At 43.5% G+C, this 16568-nt stretch overlaps 2 protein-coding genes across 2 annotated transcripts in view; both read right to left on the bottom strand.

Moving 5' to 3' along the window:
• LOC120995068 (C4b-binding protein alpha chain-like) overlaps nucleotides 1-16568 on the bottom strand; it is a 694048-nt gene that overhangs the window by 120017 nt on the left and 557463 nt on the right. The window lies entirely within an intron of this gene.
• Nucleotides 1-16568, bottom strand: part of LOC120995069 (C4b-binding protein alpha chain-like) — a 362014-nt gene that overhangs the window by 120017 nt on the left and 225429 nt on the right. The window contains exon 10 of the mRNA XM_040424050.1: nucleotides 4476-4667. Within this exon, the coding sequence (XP_040279984.1) occupies nucleotides 4476-4667 (192 nt within the window). The remainder of the gene's footprint in view (nucleotides 1-4475; nucleotides 4668-16568) is intronic.

The following is a 16568-nucleotide window of genomic DNA, read 5'->3' as shown; positions in this document are numbered from 1 at the left end:
TAATTGGAGCCCCTTGCAGCAGGGCTTAAACAGGCAATGAAAATACCATAGAAAGCAATAGCATCCTATTGTGGTCAACAGAATAAATGATTAGAGGATAGTATGTTAAAAAGTACAATAAAAAAAGTTAAAATGCTTTAAAAAATTTCTAAATTTTACATATAAAAATTAGCAATAAAATAAATAACCATAATTGGTATTGCCGTGTTCAGCAATGTTCAAAATATTAAAATATAAAATTATTTATCATGTCCAGTGAATGCTGGAATAAAAAACAAATTAAAAATGACCAACCTTTTTAAAAAGGTCGTATGTACCCCAGAATGGTGCCAATAATAACTGCAGCTCGCCTCTCAGAAACCAAGCCCTCAAACAACTCTATAGAGCTGTCAGAATATGGCGATGTAAGGAAAATATTTTCCAGAGTGTTTCATGTTTTTAAGGAAGGAAAACATGAAGTGGTTAGCACTGGTGTCTTGCAGCACTGTCCTAGGTTTGAGTCCAATCAAGGACAACATCTCTATGGAGTACTTATGCTCTCCACATAGTTTCATGGGTTTCCTCGGGGTACTCCATTTTATTTCCACACGCGTAAGACATACTAATAGGGAACTTAGATTTTGAGCTCCTACGGGGGCAGTGAGGAATGCCAGCCCTAGCAAATTTGGATTAATCTCCTTTTTCTCCCTCCTTTTTGTTTTCTTTTTCTACTCTTCTTTTTTTTCTGTTCCCCATTCCCTCTGTCTCATTTTTTTAAAATTATTTTGCACATATTACACTTGAGATTCAACTTCCTACCTATATTGCTGTGGATCTGAATATTTGTCTCATTGGTCATACAAGCTCCCGTGTTGAAGTGTATTGAAGAGCTCTCTATATACTCAATTTTTGGGCGTTTTCATTTTTGTTTGCACAGTAGGTGCACAATGAACATGGTAAAAACAAAACCCCCAAAACTCTGGAAGAACTTTTTTTTTTCAAAGAATTTTTTCCATTTTCCAAAACAAGATATGATAAATTAAATGATGCCCTTAAAAAAATATTATTTGTCTGGCAAAAAAGCTATTTAGCTATTTGAACAAAAATGTTAAAAATGTATCACTAATGAAAGGAAAAAAAAAATGCAAAAAAAAATAAAATTGACCTGGTCATTAAGGGGTTAATGCTTAACAGTGTTTTTGTAATTGCATGTGATTAAAAATATTTTATACCTACTGAATTATTCTCTGAAATCTAGCTGCTCCACTTGATGTTTGTGCTTTTTCTAATTTCTCTGTCCAGCTCACTGAGATGGAAGCACGTGCTCAGTTCCAACCTTCAAATGCAGCATAAAGGACACACCTCCTGAGAAAGGACATGGCCCCTATGCTGACAGCTTGAAATAAAGCTAGCAAAACAATTGGAGCAATGAATGGTGAGATCTCTGGATCCATAGGAAGTACGGACTAGTTCTGGCTTTGTTAGAAATTCTTTGTCATGTACTAGATTATGTATGATCTAATTTTTACATTAATCATGGGATAACCCTTTAACTTTCTCCTTTAATAGGACTTGGTTGGCCAAGTTATTAGGACCTCAGGATAGGTAATCAATATCAGATCAGCGCCGGTCCGACACATGGCACCCCCACCAATCAGCCGGTTGAAGAAGGCCAGTGCAGCCTTCCCTTTTTTGTTTACCTGCTTGCTGTCGCAACAGCAGCGGTGAGCAGGTGTAACTACATAGAAGTGAATGGGACCTCTGCCGATCTGATATAAAATAAAAATAACTTGGACAAGCCCTTTAAGGCTGTATTAGACCAGCCGATTCTGCAGGCGATTGTCTGGAAGGAAGCGTTCCTTCCCAGCAATCGTCTGCTCGCTAGCGAACTCCTCCACAACATGGGGAGGAGTGATCATTATGCAATTGCTCATCCCCATGCTTTTTAGTTACTTGCTGGCAGCCGATCATGATTAGACAGCACAATCTGCTGCTGGCAAATCATGATTTTTCAGCATGCTTAAAGATTATGATTGCCCAATAAACGAGTGCTTGCTCATTCATCAGAAAATTGGCTACTGTATTAGATAGCCAGATCATCTCTAACGAGTGTTACTACGAGTGCTCATTAGCGATGATGTGGCAGAAAATGTGCCAGTGTAATACAGGCTTTACTTATTTTGTGGGAATCTTTATCTGCCCTGGGACATTTCTTAAAAGATCTTAAAGATTGTAAGCCCTCGGAGACAGCGTCCTCTCTTACATGTCTGTAGTTTGTCTTGTTCATAATTGTTTTTATTATGTATGTATACCCCTATACAGGGGCGGACTGAGGGCCCCCGGGCAAAATAAATCAAGGGCCCCCTTACAGGCCCCACCCATGTTCTGCTGCAAGCCCCACCCTTGTCCGCCTCCATGCCCCGCCTCCAGCCACACCCTACACAATCTTTAATAAGATTTCAAAGTTAAAGCGACACAAAAGGCACCCAGACCACTTCAGCTCATTGATGTGGTCTGGGTACAGTGTCCCTTTTGCAAATCGAGCTGCAATGTTCTAGAGAAACTGCATTGTTTACATTCCAGCAATAAGTCAGCCTCTAGTCGCTGGCAGCCACCTGAGGGCTTCCTGGAGTAAAACAGACCTTTGGTCCGGTATCTGACGCTGGACGTCCTCACACTCTGCATGATGACCTCCAGGGTCAGATTTTTCCCCATAGGAAAGCATTAATTCAATGCTTTCGTATGGGGTGATCTAATCTCAGCGTCAATTAGAAACAGTCCCCTCCACCTTGTACTTGTTCCACTGATCTGCTACTTGCGGGCTACGTGGGCATGAGTTCAGTCACTTCGGCGCTTGATCCTGCGAGACCCGTGACCTACAGAGGTGGGTCTCGCGGGATCACATGCTGCAGAACGGGTTTGCGCACTGAAGTGACTGAACTCATGCCCGCGAAGCCCACAAGTAGCGGAACAATTACAAGAGGGGTGGGGAATAGCCAAATTAAAAAATATTTTGAACCAAAAGGTGTGCTTTTGATGGGTTTTGAACTAATGGTGGTCTGTGGATGGCACTGTTGTGGGGGCTCTGTGGATGGCACTGTTGTGGGGGCTCTGTGGATGGCACTGTTGTGGGGGCTCTGTGGATGGCACTGTTGTGGGGGCTCTGTGGATGGCACTGTTGTGGGGACTCTGTGGATGGCACTGTTGTGGGGACTCTGTGGATGGCACTGTTGTGGGGACTCTGTGGATGGCACTGTTGTGGGGACTCTGTGGATGGCACTGTTGTGGGGGCTGTGTGGATGGCACTGTGGATGACACATATATAGCACCTTATGCTATATATGTGTCATCCACAGATCCCCCCATAACAGTGTCCCTGTGAGTGAATGACCCCCAATACAGGGTCTGCGGGCCGGCATCTGGTGTTGTAATGGCAGCGGGGCCCGGTGTACTTTGTGACCGATTTACCAAATGTGTTGTGTAACTTTTTACATGTTATAGAGTCACATGAAAAGCTTTAATTGGTGGGAGTCTGGATGCTGATACACCTACTGTCCAGGGAAGAAGCACTTTGTGAGCCTATTGGCTCCTCATGTGTCTATGTGAGCTCTCCACATCATTTTTAATTTTAATTTTAATTTTGCAAGTGGATATATTTTTTTGTTATCAGAATAGTGATGTATTCTAATGAATGAAACTTAGCCCCCCCTTCACATGACTTCAAATCACACCTTTTTATATCAAAAGGAGAGCACGATCCTATCAAACAGGCATGGGAAAGCATTTCCTAACGTGTCTGTAGGTAAGGCTTCCTCTCACATTTGTTTTGAGATCTAGTACGTTTAATTAAAAGAAGATAAATGGAAGATGGAACTCCCAAGTGCCATGTTAAAGGGTTTTTCTGAGATATTGATACTGATGACGTATCTTTAGGATCCTGACACCCAGGACCCCCGCCGATCAGCTGTTTTGAGTAGGCAGCTAATGCCAGAGCCTTCTTTGTGCTCACCAAGCACAGCACCGTACATTTTATAGCGGATGTGCTTGGTATCACGCTCAGCCCCATAGAAGTCAAAGCGTAATACCAAGCACAGCCACTATAGAATGTACGGCACTGTGCTTGGTAAGCTGTGAGAAGGCTGCAGTGCTCACAGGAGCACCAGTGCCTTCTCAAACAACTGATCGGCAAGAGTTGTGAGTGTCGGACCCCCACCAATCGCATACTGATGACCTAGGATAGGTCATCAGTGTCAAAATCTTTAAAAAAAAGACCATTAAGAGGGCATAAATATACAGCCACTTTTTTTAAACATATTCTTTTGGGGCATATAACAGTAAATTATATAAAGGTATTGCCTGGATCAGTTTACATGCTAGCACAATCAACAAAAATATTTAGTAATTTAAATACTGACCCCTTATATGCTGGTTTACTTTTAACTTTATTAAAATATCATACTTACTACTGAATAAAAAAAAAATTACACATTACTTACTTTTACAGAACTCAGATATGTTTGACCATGTGAAGTTTCCCAAACAAGTTATAAAATTTGAGTAGCCGTAAACCTGATAATATCCAGGTCTGCATACGTATTGAAGGGTTGTGCCAGTAAAGAAAGTTTTCATGTTCTGATACTGGGAATGCAATTGAGCATAAAGAAGGTCAGGTGGAGCATCACAAATGCCTGGTGAAAAAAGAGAAGATTATTCAAAAGCTCAAAGTAAAAATAATTGATAAACCTATTTAAGGTAGGACATCCATACAAAACAGTACATAATAAATCTTCTCTAGCTTTGGCGGCAAATACCTAATCACTGTTATATGCTGTTTTCATGCTTTCTGGTCCATTGGCACATACTGGTTCACCTTTACTATTGTAAGGGACCCTAGACCTTGTAGTAAAGTGTGCCACAATTTAGTGCCAATTGACACATCTAGTTTTCCAGAAATCTACTGTGTCTAGCCAGTCAAGAAGATGTGTCTTACTGGAAATTAAGCAATATCCTTTGGGTAAGATTCAGACATTAAATTTTCTCACAAATAAAGGCAGCCAATATTTGGAATTAAGTTAGTCAAAGTTTATACTCGTGCACCGTATATATCCTCCAGCCCGAGCCACTATGATAGCCACCGAGCCAGCCTTTTTAAATTTACTCGGTCTAGTAGCCTGCCCCACTGTGTTTATGCAATGATGACACAGTGGTATAGTCTATACCCTGTCCATGTTCATCAAGTGGTATATTATGATTTCAGTGGTGGAAATAATACAAAGTTGCAAATCCTCAATTCCTAAACTGCAGTGATGTAGTTAAAGGCATTCCCGTGTTTGCTCCGGGGTTTATGCCATTGAGCTGAGTTGAGCTATCTTACCATATATCTGAATACTTCACTGTACTAGTGACCAGTATAATGTATACCACTATATCACATCCGATCTTTGGGATGTTAAGCAGAGGGACACAGGAAACGATTTAGTACTGAAGACATTGGGGGACATTTGCCAACCTATTTACGCTACTTTTGTGGCGTAAATAGGTCCAAATTTTGTTGCACGCCAATTAAGCAGCAAAATGTGTAACATACCCCCTTTATGCCACTTTTCAGAAGTGATGAGAAAAGGGGGCGTGCTGTGGGAGGGGAGTGGGTGGCACTGCAAGCCTTCCACATTCATCCTTCTTCATGCCAGTTTTCTGGTGGGAAAAAAAGACTTAAGTCTACAGCATATCGTCTTATTAAATGTCACCCATGTGTTTTAATTTATATCTGTAAAAGAGGCAGTGTAAAATCTCTATTGATTTTGTTGCCCCTGGGAATTAAGTTGTATGGTGGCCCAGTGATGCAATGTCCAGTTTTGAGTACAGATAGGTTTCAATGGGATTTAAATATAAAAGCATCTGTAGCATACTTAAGTAGGCTGTTCTGTCCCAGCTAATAGCTCTAATTTAGAATTCATTATTGTAATCTGTGATATATTTATCCACTATACTTAGTGTACTTTGCTGCCATCTAGTGGCCATTGTTATATTTGGTTTTATGTAAGTTATCTATGTTACAATTCATTATGTCATTCATCTTGTAACTCCTCTTCTGTGAGGTCACATCCTGTGTCAAGCAGAGCTGGAGAGAAGATTTTCCTTTGACCTCTAACATAATTTTTCAGTGTACCTTCAAATAAATACCTAAAGGCGTATCCATTGCAAGCAAGCTGCATTTCTAACTTGATGATCCCTACCAGCGACTGTCCACAAAGTATATCACATTCTTGAGTAACTTTGATATCAGTAATGCCGCAGTAGTGCTGAGGGAAATCTATCCAAAGAAAGGATGTCTTAGTACAAGATGCCAAGGATAAAGCAGAACTTCGCACCTTACATTCACAAGAGATTAGGTCACATCTCCATTTTTCAGATCATCTTGGTCTAGAACAGGGGTCAGGAACATCCGGCACTCCAGCTGTGGTGAAACTACAAGTCCCAGCATGCACACTTGCTTAACTGTTCTCAGAACTCCTGTACAAGTGAAGGGAGCATGCTAGGAGTTGTAGTTTCACAACAGCTGGAGTGCCGAAGGTTGCTGACCCCTGTTCTAGAAGGTCAGCATTATATTACAAGCTAAGAGAATTGCATACGTAAAAATACAGAAAAAGCTAGTGTTAGAAATTCCTTTGCTAAGAAGTAGAGGCAGTAAAAGGAGTATAGGCAGAAGCCCAATTAAAAATTATTCTAATGGAAAGGGAAGAAACAGCTGTCTTAGCTAAACTGAAAGTCTTTGAACAAGCATTATGGCAAGACACTGGTCTAGACTACTTAGCCTCAGCAGAACTGAAATACCCAGCTGACTAATACTGATTACACAGATGTGCCCACACAGCACTTATGTTGCTGCCTAGCCAGCAGATCCTCCAGAGACTAAACCATTATGATACATCATTTTGTCCTGACACATTTCAGCCACCTGTGCCATGCAATGGGGACTACAAACTGCAGTCCCCAATGCACAGGTACCATCTGTGTGGCCGGCGCTAGTGGACACAGACCCATTCAACTTGAATGGGTCTGCGATCCGTCTGCACCACAAAAAATAGAGCATGTTCTATTTTGTTGTGGAGGCACGGACCGAAATGCAACGGAAGCATTCCGTAGTTCAAGTGAATGGGTCTGCATCTGTGATACGGTGCACACAAGGCCAGTTCCCGTATATTGCAGATCTCCTGTTTGCGGGCCACAATACGGGCACGGCTGGCAGAAGTTCATGTGCATGAGCCCTTATACAATAGAAAACCTAAATGCCCCAGGAACACCAAAGATGTGGATCAAGTTAATAGGAAGAAACCAACCCATTAAAGTGCTAACCTCTGCAATTGCGATGGTAAGCAGGTAAACAGTAAAGAGAAGGCAGCGCCCATATAAGCGTTGCGCTCTCTTCAAACAGCTGATCAGAGGGGGTGCTAGGAGTCGGTCCCCTGCCGATCTGATATTAATTACCTATCCTGACGATAGGTCATCAATATAAAAAAGCAGACAACCTCTTTAATCTGGCATCAAGGAATGAGAGATCAGACACGTCTGACTTTGCAAGTTACATAATATACAAGAAGCTAATAAACAACTGAAGGGTTAAATAGAATTAGCTGTATGAGCTGTATGAAGGAAAGGAGGTTGGGTGACATCATATTAAAGGGTGACTATATTTACATGTACCTCCTGTACATGTAAGGAAAAGTCAAAGGAAAAGTTTGTAGTCAGCATTATTGTAATGAGAGCTGCAGCTATTCTTGTATGTATGCATGAATGTATATAAAGCCCTGTATGGCAAGGAATAAATAGAACTGTTACTGACATCATACTGCATTTGTCACTGATAAGTTCTCCAGGCCTGTCTTCAGGGACAAAGGAAGGAATCAAGGTGCATTGAGAAGGAAATACACTTTCAACAACAGTCCCTCAAAGTTTGATGACCGTGCTGAGAACTTTGCTGGAAATCAACCCTTGAAGCCGTTATTCATGATCTTAAAAGGCTAACCTCTTAATAGGTCATCAGTATCTGATCAGTGGGGGTACGAAACCTGAGACCCTTGCCAATTAGCTGTTCGAGAAGGCACCGCCACTCGCAGTAGTGCCTCCACCTTCTATCAGGTCACCAAGCACAGGGTTATTCATTGTACAGAAAAAATGCCTAGATTCAGTTCAAGTATTACTTTTGTATCAACACAATTTGAACTAGTGAAAAAAATAAGCTGATAATATACAGCAAATATTAGTGATGTTTAAACCAAGAGAAAATATTAGGGAATCTTAGCATAATTTTTTTTATTGTTCCCATGGATCTAAAATCTAATATATAAAGCTGAGTGTATGTATTAGGGATGAGCGAATCGACTTCGGATGAAACATCCAAAGTCGATTCACATAAAACTTCGTTCTAATACTGTATGGAGCAGGAGCTCCGTACAGTATTAGAATGTATTGGCTCCGATGAGTCGAAGTTATTGCTTCGCGAAGTCTCGTAAGACTTTGCGCAATAACTTCCTAAATTAATTTGTACTGTAAAAAAACATTTCCCGAACTCTGGTTCGCAAACTCAAGGTGCCACTCGGAACCGAACCTGAAGTTTGGGAAATGTTTTTTTACAGTACAAATTAATTTATGAAGTTATTGTGCGAAGTCTCACGAGACTTCGCAAAGCAATAACTTCGGCTCATCAGAGCCAATACATTCTAATACTGTACGGAACTCCTGCTCCGTACAATATTGGAACAAAGTTTTATGCGAATCGACTTTGGTTGTTTCATCCGAAGTAGATTCGCTCATCCCTAGTATGTATGTATGTCCACTAAAGAAATCCGCACCGTCAAATTTACAATCACGAAATTTGGCACACAGGTACGTCAGGTGTCCGCGAAGGTTTTAGACCAGGTCTCAGCTCTCTAGCATGTACCGTTCCTGAAATATTCCCCAAAAATATGCAAATATGGCACATCACATGACCTACATTAGCCAATAGAAGCCTGCAGGTCTTTCACTTCATATCCCAACTGCCATACACACGGTCACATTTCCCTTATCAGCCAATAGAAGCTTGCAGGTCCTTAGTCTCCACATACACGCTGTTTTACACCAGGTTTCAAGAACAATCCAGCCATTTTTCTTCACTGCTGCAGGTCAGCTTTAACCACCTCCGGACCGCTGTACGCACAGACGCGTCCTGGAAGTGGTTGTTTCATTCCGAGTGGACGCGCCGGCGCGTCCTCTCGCGAGACGCGAGATTTCGGTCACAGCCGGCCCGCGCATGCGCATCACGGGCCGGCAAAAGTTCGAGGAGAATTGCATCAGCAACCTGCCAGCCAATGATCGTCGCTGGCAGGTTGCTGATTTTTAAAAAATCGAATCACAAGCCATATAACAGATCATATTAGTAAATATGATCTGTTATATGGCTTCTCTGCTCCTGTGCTGGTCCTATTCGTCGGTTGGATCCAGCACAGGAGCAGACTGAACTGTGAGTAGCACCAACACTACACCTTAGCCCCAGATCACCCCCCTGCACCCCAATTAACCCTTTGATCACCCCTTTGATCGCCCCTGTGAATCACTAGTGAAAGACAAAAAGTGATCAGTGTAAACTGTCACTTTTTGTTTTCACTAGTATTGGCTGTTAGGTTTTAGGGATAGTTTAGGCCCCTTGGTTAGGTAGTTAGCGTCAGTTAGCGCCCACCCCACCGCACCGCAGTCACTTTTATTCGCTGATTAGCGTATCGCTAATCAGCATTTGTACTTTTATAGTATCTGTAAGTGATCAAAACTGATCACAGTCAGATCTATAATAGTATTAGTGTCACTTTAGTTCGCCCTCCACCCAAAACGCAGTGTTTGCCCGATCAGGCCTGATCGGTCGCCCACACGTGCGTTCACCCACGCCCGCCCCACCGCAGTGACAAAAAATTATTATTTTTTGATCACTGCACATTCACTTTACACGCACTGCGGCGATAAAAAAATCAGTTTTGATATTTTTTATCAACCGCAGCGGCCTCCGGTACTTCGCTAGCCTCCCCTTTGTAAGACAGGCTTGCTTTTTTTCTTGGGTAGTCTCAGGGAATACCCCTAAATTTAGTAGTCCAAAATGTCAAACAGGGGGTATTCTTCTGAAGAGGCCTACAGGATTCTGACCCAGTCGGATGAGAAATGGGAACCCTCATCTGACGAATCTAGCGGGTCAGAATATGAACCTGTGGAAAGCAGTGGCTCTCTGACCCAAAGTTCGGACGAGGAGGTTGAGGTCCCTGGCAGCACCAGGCGTACCCGGCCCCGTGTCGCTAGACCACAGGTTACGCAGGATCCGCTTCAAGAGCAGCAGAGTTGCGCTGTCGCTGCCGGATCACGTGGTGAGGCATACACCAGCAGCGCAGCCCTTCCTGGACCTAGTACCAGCACTGCCGTACAACCTGGTGAAGTAGCGAGCACCAGAAGGGCAGTTGAAGCTGGTACGGTGGCACGTGCAGTAGTTACCCCGTCGCAGCCACCGCGCAGACAGGCCCGTAGAGCCCCTAGAATCCCTGAGGTGCTGGCAAACCCTGATTGGCAGTCACCAACTTCAGCCGCACCTGTAGTTCCCCCTTTCACCGCCCAGTCTGGAGTTCGGGTTGAGACGGCTCAAATCGGTTCGGCCCTGGGAATTTTTGAGCTGTTCTTGACTGCGGAGCTCTTGGACTTAGTCGTGGCAGAGACAAACCGGTATGCCACACAATTTATAACCGCAAACCCGGGAAGCTCTTATGCCCAGCCTTTCCGGTGGAAACCAGTCCAAGTTTCCGAACTTAAAATTTTTCTGGGCCTTCTCCTCAACATGGGCCTGACAAAAAAGCATGAATTGCGGTCATATTGGTCCACAAACCCGATTCATCACATGCCCATGTTCTCTGCTGCTATGTCCAGGACACGATTTGAGGCCATCCTGCGTTTCCTGCACTTTAGCGACAACACCACCTCCCGTCCCAGAGGCCACCCAGCTTTTGACCGGCTCCACAAAATTCGGCCCCTCATAGACCATTTCAACCAGAAATTTGCAGATTTGTATACCCCTGAGCAAAACATCTGCGTAGACGAGTCCCTAATACATTTTACCGGGCGCCTTGGCTTCAAAAATACATCCCAAGCAAGCGTGCCCGGTATGGGGTCAAATTGTATAAGCTCTGTGAAAGGGCCACAGGCTATACCCACAAATTTCGGATCTATGAGGGAAAAGATCAGACCCTGGAGCCGGTCGGTTGCCCTGACTACCTGGGGAGCAGTGGGAAGACAGTCTGGGACTTGGTGTCACCCTTATTCGGCAAGGGGTACCATCTTTATGTGGACAATTTTTACACAAGTGTGGCCCTCTTTAGGCATTTGTTTCTAGAACGGATTTGCGCCTGTGGCACCGCGCGAACTAGTCGCGTGGGCTTCCCCCAACGGCTTGTAACCACCCGTCTTGCAAGGGGGGAAAGGGCTGCCTTGTGTAACGAAGAACTGCTCGCGGTGAAATGGAGAGACAAGCGTGACGTTTACATGCTCTCCTCCATTCACGCAGACACGACAATCCAAATTGAAAGGGCAACCCGTGTCATTGAAAAGCCCCTCTCAGTCCACGACTATAATGCGCTCATGGGAGGGGTGGACTTCAATGACCAGATGTTGGCTCCCTATTTAGTTTCCCGCAGAACCAGACGCTGGTATAAGAAGGTGTCTGTATATTTAATCCAATTGGCGCTGTATAATAGTTTTGTTCTCTACAGTAAGGCTGGGAGAACAGGATCCTTCCTCAAATTCCAGGAAGAGATCATCGAGAACCTCCTTTACCCAGGAGGTTCCGTGGCCCCATCCACCAGTGTAGTTAGCCGTCTACACGAGCGACATTTCCCCAGTGTCGTTGCTGGTACCTCAACCCAACCGCCACCCCGAAAAAAATGTCGTGTCTGTAGCAGGAGTGGAATAAGGCGTGACACCCGCTATTTCTGTCCTGACTGCCCTGACCACCCTGCCCTATGCTTAGGAGAGTGTTTCCGGAAGTACCACACACAGGTACACCTAGCATAGGGATTGCATCTCACAGGACAGGCACACAGGGCTATTAGGGCCCTTTTACTCACAGCTGCTGCAAACCTCTCCTTTCACCTGGGATAAAGTGCATAACGTACTTTGCCACATCTTTGGGCGATTTGCGCTTTGCACATTGTCCCATGGGGAAGGAGAGGTTTGTTCTATAAAGGTAAAAAAAACTAAACAAAAAAAAAATTACCGGTAAGTAAAAAAGTTAAAAAAGTAAAAAAAAAGTTAATATGTTCTGTTCTAAAGTTAATAAAGTTATTGCGTTGCGGCCTGTTTTTTTCTTTTTTGTTTTGTTTTTTTTACCTTTCAGGTGGACCAACCGATCGACTAGCTGCAGCACTGATGTGCATTCGGACAGAAGCATTGCGCTGCTGTTAGATTACACGCAAGTCGGTGTATGCGGCGCTGCAAGACGAGATTTCTCCTCTGCAGTAAAAGATACATTTGCCGAGGCATATGAGCTGAGGAGGTGGCGGTGTTCATATACTTTGGCAAACACTTTGTATATATAAAAAAAAAAATCCCGGCAATGATTTATTCATCCACATCGATTGATGTGAATGGAGAAATCGGGTTTGCCAGGGCATACGAGCTAAGTGGGTATGGATGTTGGGCGGAGCTCCTATGTCCTGGCAGACGCCTTTCCCCTCCTTTTTCTTTTTTTGGCAGAGATTTTTTCATCCACATTGATCGATGCGAATGAAGAAATCTGTGCCGTTCATTTTTTTCTTTCAGCCCAGAGGCTGAACGGAAAAAAAAAATCTCATTACCTGTATGCTCAATATAAGGAGAATAGCAGAAACTCCTAATGCTGGGCATACATGTAATGATTGCGGAGACCCTCAAATGCCAGGGCAGTACAAACACCCCACAAATAACACCATTTTGGAAAGAAGACACCCCAAGGTATTCGCTGAGGGGCATATTGAGTCCATGAAAGATTGAAATTTTTGTCCCAAGTTAGCGGAAAGGGAGACTTTGTGAGAACAAAATCAAAAAAATCAATTTCCGCTAACTTGTGCCAAAATTTTTTTTTTCTATGAACTCGCCATGCCCCTCATTGAATACCTTGGGGTGTCTTCTTTCCAAAATGGGGCCACATGTGGGGTATTTATACTGCCCTGGCATTTTAGGGGCCCCAAAGCGTGAGAAGAAGTCTGGTATCCAAATGTCTAAAAATGCCCTCCTAAAAGGAATTTGGGCACCTTTGCCCACCTAGGCTGCAAAAAAGTGTCACACATGTGGTATCTCCGTATTCAGGAGAAGTTGGGGAATATGTTTTGGGGTGTCATTTTACATATACCCATGCTGGGTGAGATAAATATCTTGGTCAAATGCCAACTTTGTATTAGAAAATGGGAAAAGTTGTCTTTTGCCAAGATATTTCTCTCACCCAGCATGGGTATATGTAAAATGACACCCCAAAACACATTCCCCAACTTCTCCTGAGTACGGAGTTACCAGATGTGTGACACTTTTTTGCAGCCTAGGTGGGCAAAGGGGCCCATATTCCAAAGAGCACCTTTCGGATTTCACAGGCCATTTTTTACAGAATTTGATTTCAAACTCCTTACCACACATTTGGGCCCCTAGAATGCCAGGGCAGTATAACTACCCCACAAGTGACCCCATTTTGGAAAGAAGACACCCCAAGGTATTCCGTGAGGGGCATGGCGAGTTCCTAGAATTTTTTATTTTTTGTCACAAGTTAGTGGAAAATGATGATTTTTTTTATTTTATTTTTTTCATACAAAGTCTCATATTCCACTAACTTGTGACAAAAAATAAAAACTTCCATGAACTCACTATGCCCATCAGCGAATATCTTGGGGTCTCTTCTTTCCAAAATGGGGTCACTTGTGGGGTAGTTATACTGCCCTGGCATTCTAGGGGCCCAAATGTGTGGTAAGGAGTTTGAAATCAAATTCTGTAAAAACTGACCAGTGAAATCCGAAAGGTGCTCTTTGGAATATGGGCCCCTTTGCCCACCTAGGCTGCAAAAAAGTGTCACACATGTGGTATCTCCATATTCAGGAGAAGTTGAGGAATGTGTTTTTGGGGGTCTTTTTACATATACCCATGCTGGGTGAGATAAATATCTTGGTCAAATGACAACTTTGTATAAAAAAATGGGAAAAGTTGTCTTTTGCCAAGATATTTCTCTCACCCAGCATGGGTATATGTAAAATGACACCCCAAAACACATTCCCCAACTCCTCCTGAGTACGGAGATACCAGATGTGTGACACTTTTTTGCAGCCTAGGTGGGCAAATGGGCCCATATTCCAAAGAGCACCTTTCGGATTTCACTGGTCAGTTTTTACAGAATTTGATTTCAAACTCCTTACCACACATTTGGGCCCCTAGAATGCCAGGGCAGTATAACTACCCCACAAGTGACCCCATTTTGGAAAGAAGAGACCCCAAGGTATTTCGTGATGGGCATAGTGAGTTCATAGAACTTTTTATTTTTTGTCACAAGTTAGTGGAATATGAGACTTTGTAAGAAAAAAAAAAAAAAGAAAAAAAATCATCAATTTCCGCTAACTTGTGACAAAAAATAAAAAGTTCTATGAACTCACTATGCCCATCAGCGAATACCTTAGGGTGTGTACTTTCCGAAATGGGGTCATTTGTGGGGTGTTTGTACTGTCTGGGCATTGTAGAACCTCAGGAAACATGACAGGTGCTCAGAAAGTCAGAGCTGCTTCAAAAAGCGGAAATTCACATTTTTGTACCATAGTTTGTAAACACTATAACTTTTACCCAAACCATTTTTTTTTTTACCCAAACATTTTTTTTTAATCAAAGACATGTAGAACAATAAATTTAGAGCAAAATTTATATATGGATCTCGTTTTTTTTGCAAAATTTTACAACTGAAAGTGAAAAATGTCATTTTGCAAAAAAATCGTTAAATTTCGATTAATAACAAAAAAAGTAAAAATGTCAGCAGCAATGAAATACCACCAAATGAAAGCTCTATTAGTGAGAAGAAAAGGAGGTAAAATTGGGTGGTAAGTTGCATGACCGAGCAATAAACGGTGAAAGTAGTGTAGGTCAGAAGTGTAAAAAGTGGCCTGGTCTTTCAGGGTGTTTAAAGGGGTTATCCGACTTAAATAAATCTATTCTAATTGCATTTATTGTAGACCAGTGAAAGATTCTTAAAATCACTTTCATTACCTATCTATCACTGTTTGGCCAGTTCAGTTCAGGGTCATGTTACACCTGACGTCTCGTTTACAAGCTTCTCTCTGCTTGAGGGAGTGTCCAGGCTGTGTAAACGATACGTCAGAGCCTCTGGTGCCCTCCCCCCTCCCCCCTCCAGCTCTTGTCACTGCCTGGGCTCTGCTATGCGATCTCTTCTCCAGCAGCACAGGGTCTGTTTGTCCCTCCTGCATTCACTGGGGCTAGAGGTGGCAGTTTGTAAACGTTCCCCTCTGCATCTGGGGATCATTATTACAGCCCTGCCCCCCCTCCCCCCCACTAGTACACATTGAACACCCCCTGGGAAATATAAATAAATTATTGGCCATCATTATTATGATCATCATCATCATTATTCAGCTATATAAAATCCTTATCTGCACCAATATATGGATTTATCTAAGCAATATCCATATTGAATATATATTTGAATAATATAGATATTGCTTAGATACATATAATGCGAATGATATTTTCACACTAGCGGCAGGACGTATCCGACAGGCTGTTCACCCTGTCGGATCTGCCCTGCCGCTATTTGACGGTGCCGCTGGACGGATCCGTTATTGCAATTCATTTCTAGACGGATCCGCACCTGGATCCGTCTACAAATGCTGTCAGTTGTCACACTGATCGGCGCATCCAGCAGGCACGCAGCTCCGACGACGGAGCTGCCTTGCGGATCCGGCGTTGCAAAACAACTGAAGGACGGATCCGCCCTTCCGGTCTGCGCATGCGCAGAACATGAAAAATGTGAAAAAGACTGACAGAGGGATCCGTCCATCTGCATGACAAGCGGATAGACGGATCCGTTATTGCAATGCATTTCTAGATGGATCCGCACCCGGATCCGTCTACAAATGCTGTCACTTGTCACACTGATCGGCGCATCCAGCAGGCACGCAGCTCCGACGACGGAGCTGCCTTGCGGATCCGGTGTTGCAAAACAACTGAAGGACGGATCCGCCCTTCCGGTCTACGCATGCGCAGAACATGAAAACTGTGAAAAAGACTGCAAGAGGGATCCGTCCATCGACATGGCAAGCGGATAGACGGATCCGTTATTGCAATGCATTTCTAGACGGATCCGCACCTGGATCCGTCTACAAATGCTGTCAGTTGTCACACTGAATGGCGGATCCGGCGGGCAGCTCAGACGATGGAACTGCCTGCCGTATCACACTAACGCTAGTGTGAAAGTACCATAAAAAGTCGAAAATCCAGGACTTTTAGTCAAGTGGCCGCTCGCTGTGCACTGCCGTGCTGCGCCATAGCTCCACCACCGTCCCCTT

Source organism: Bufo bufo, chromosome 3, assembly GCF_905171765.1.
Source record: "Bufo bufo chromosome 3, aBufBuf1.1, whole genome shotgun sequence".
Lineage (NCBI taxonomy): Eukaryota > Metazoa > Chordata > Amphibia > Anura > Bufonidae > Bufo > Bufo bufo.
The sequence above is the reverse complement of the archived record's forward strand: the minus strand, read 5'-3'. Positions and strand labels throughout refer to the sequence as shown.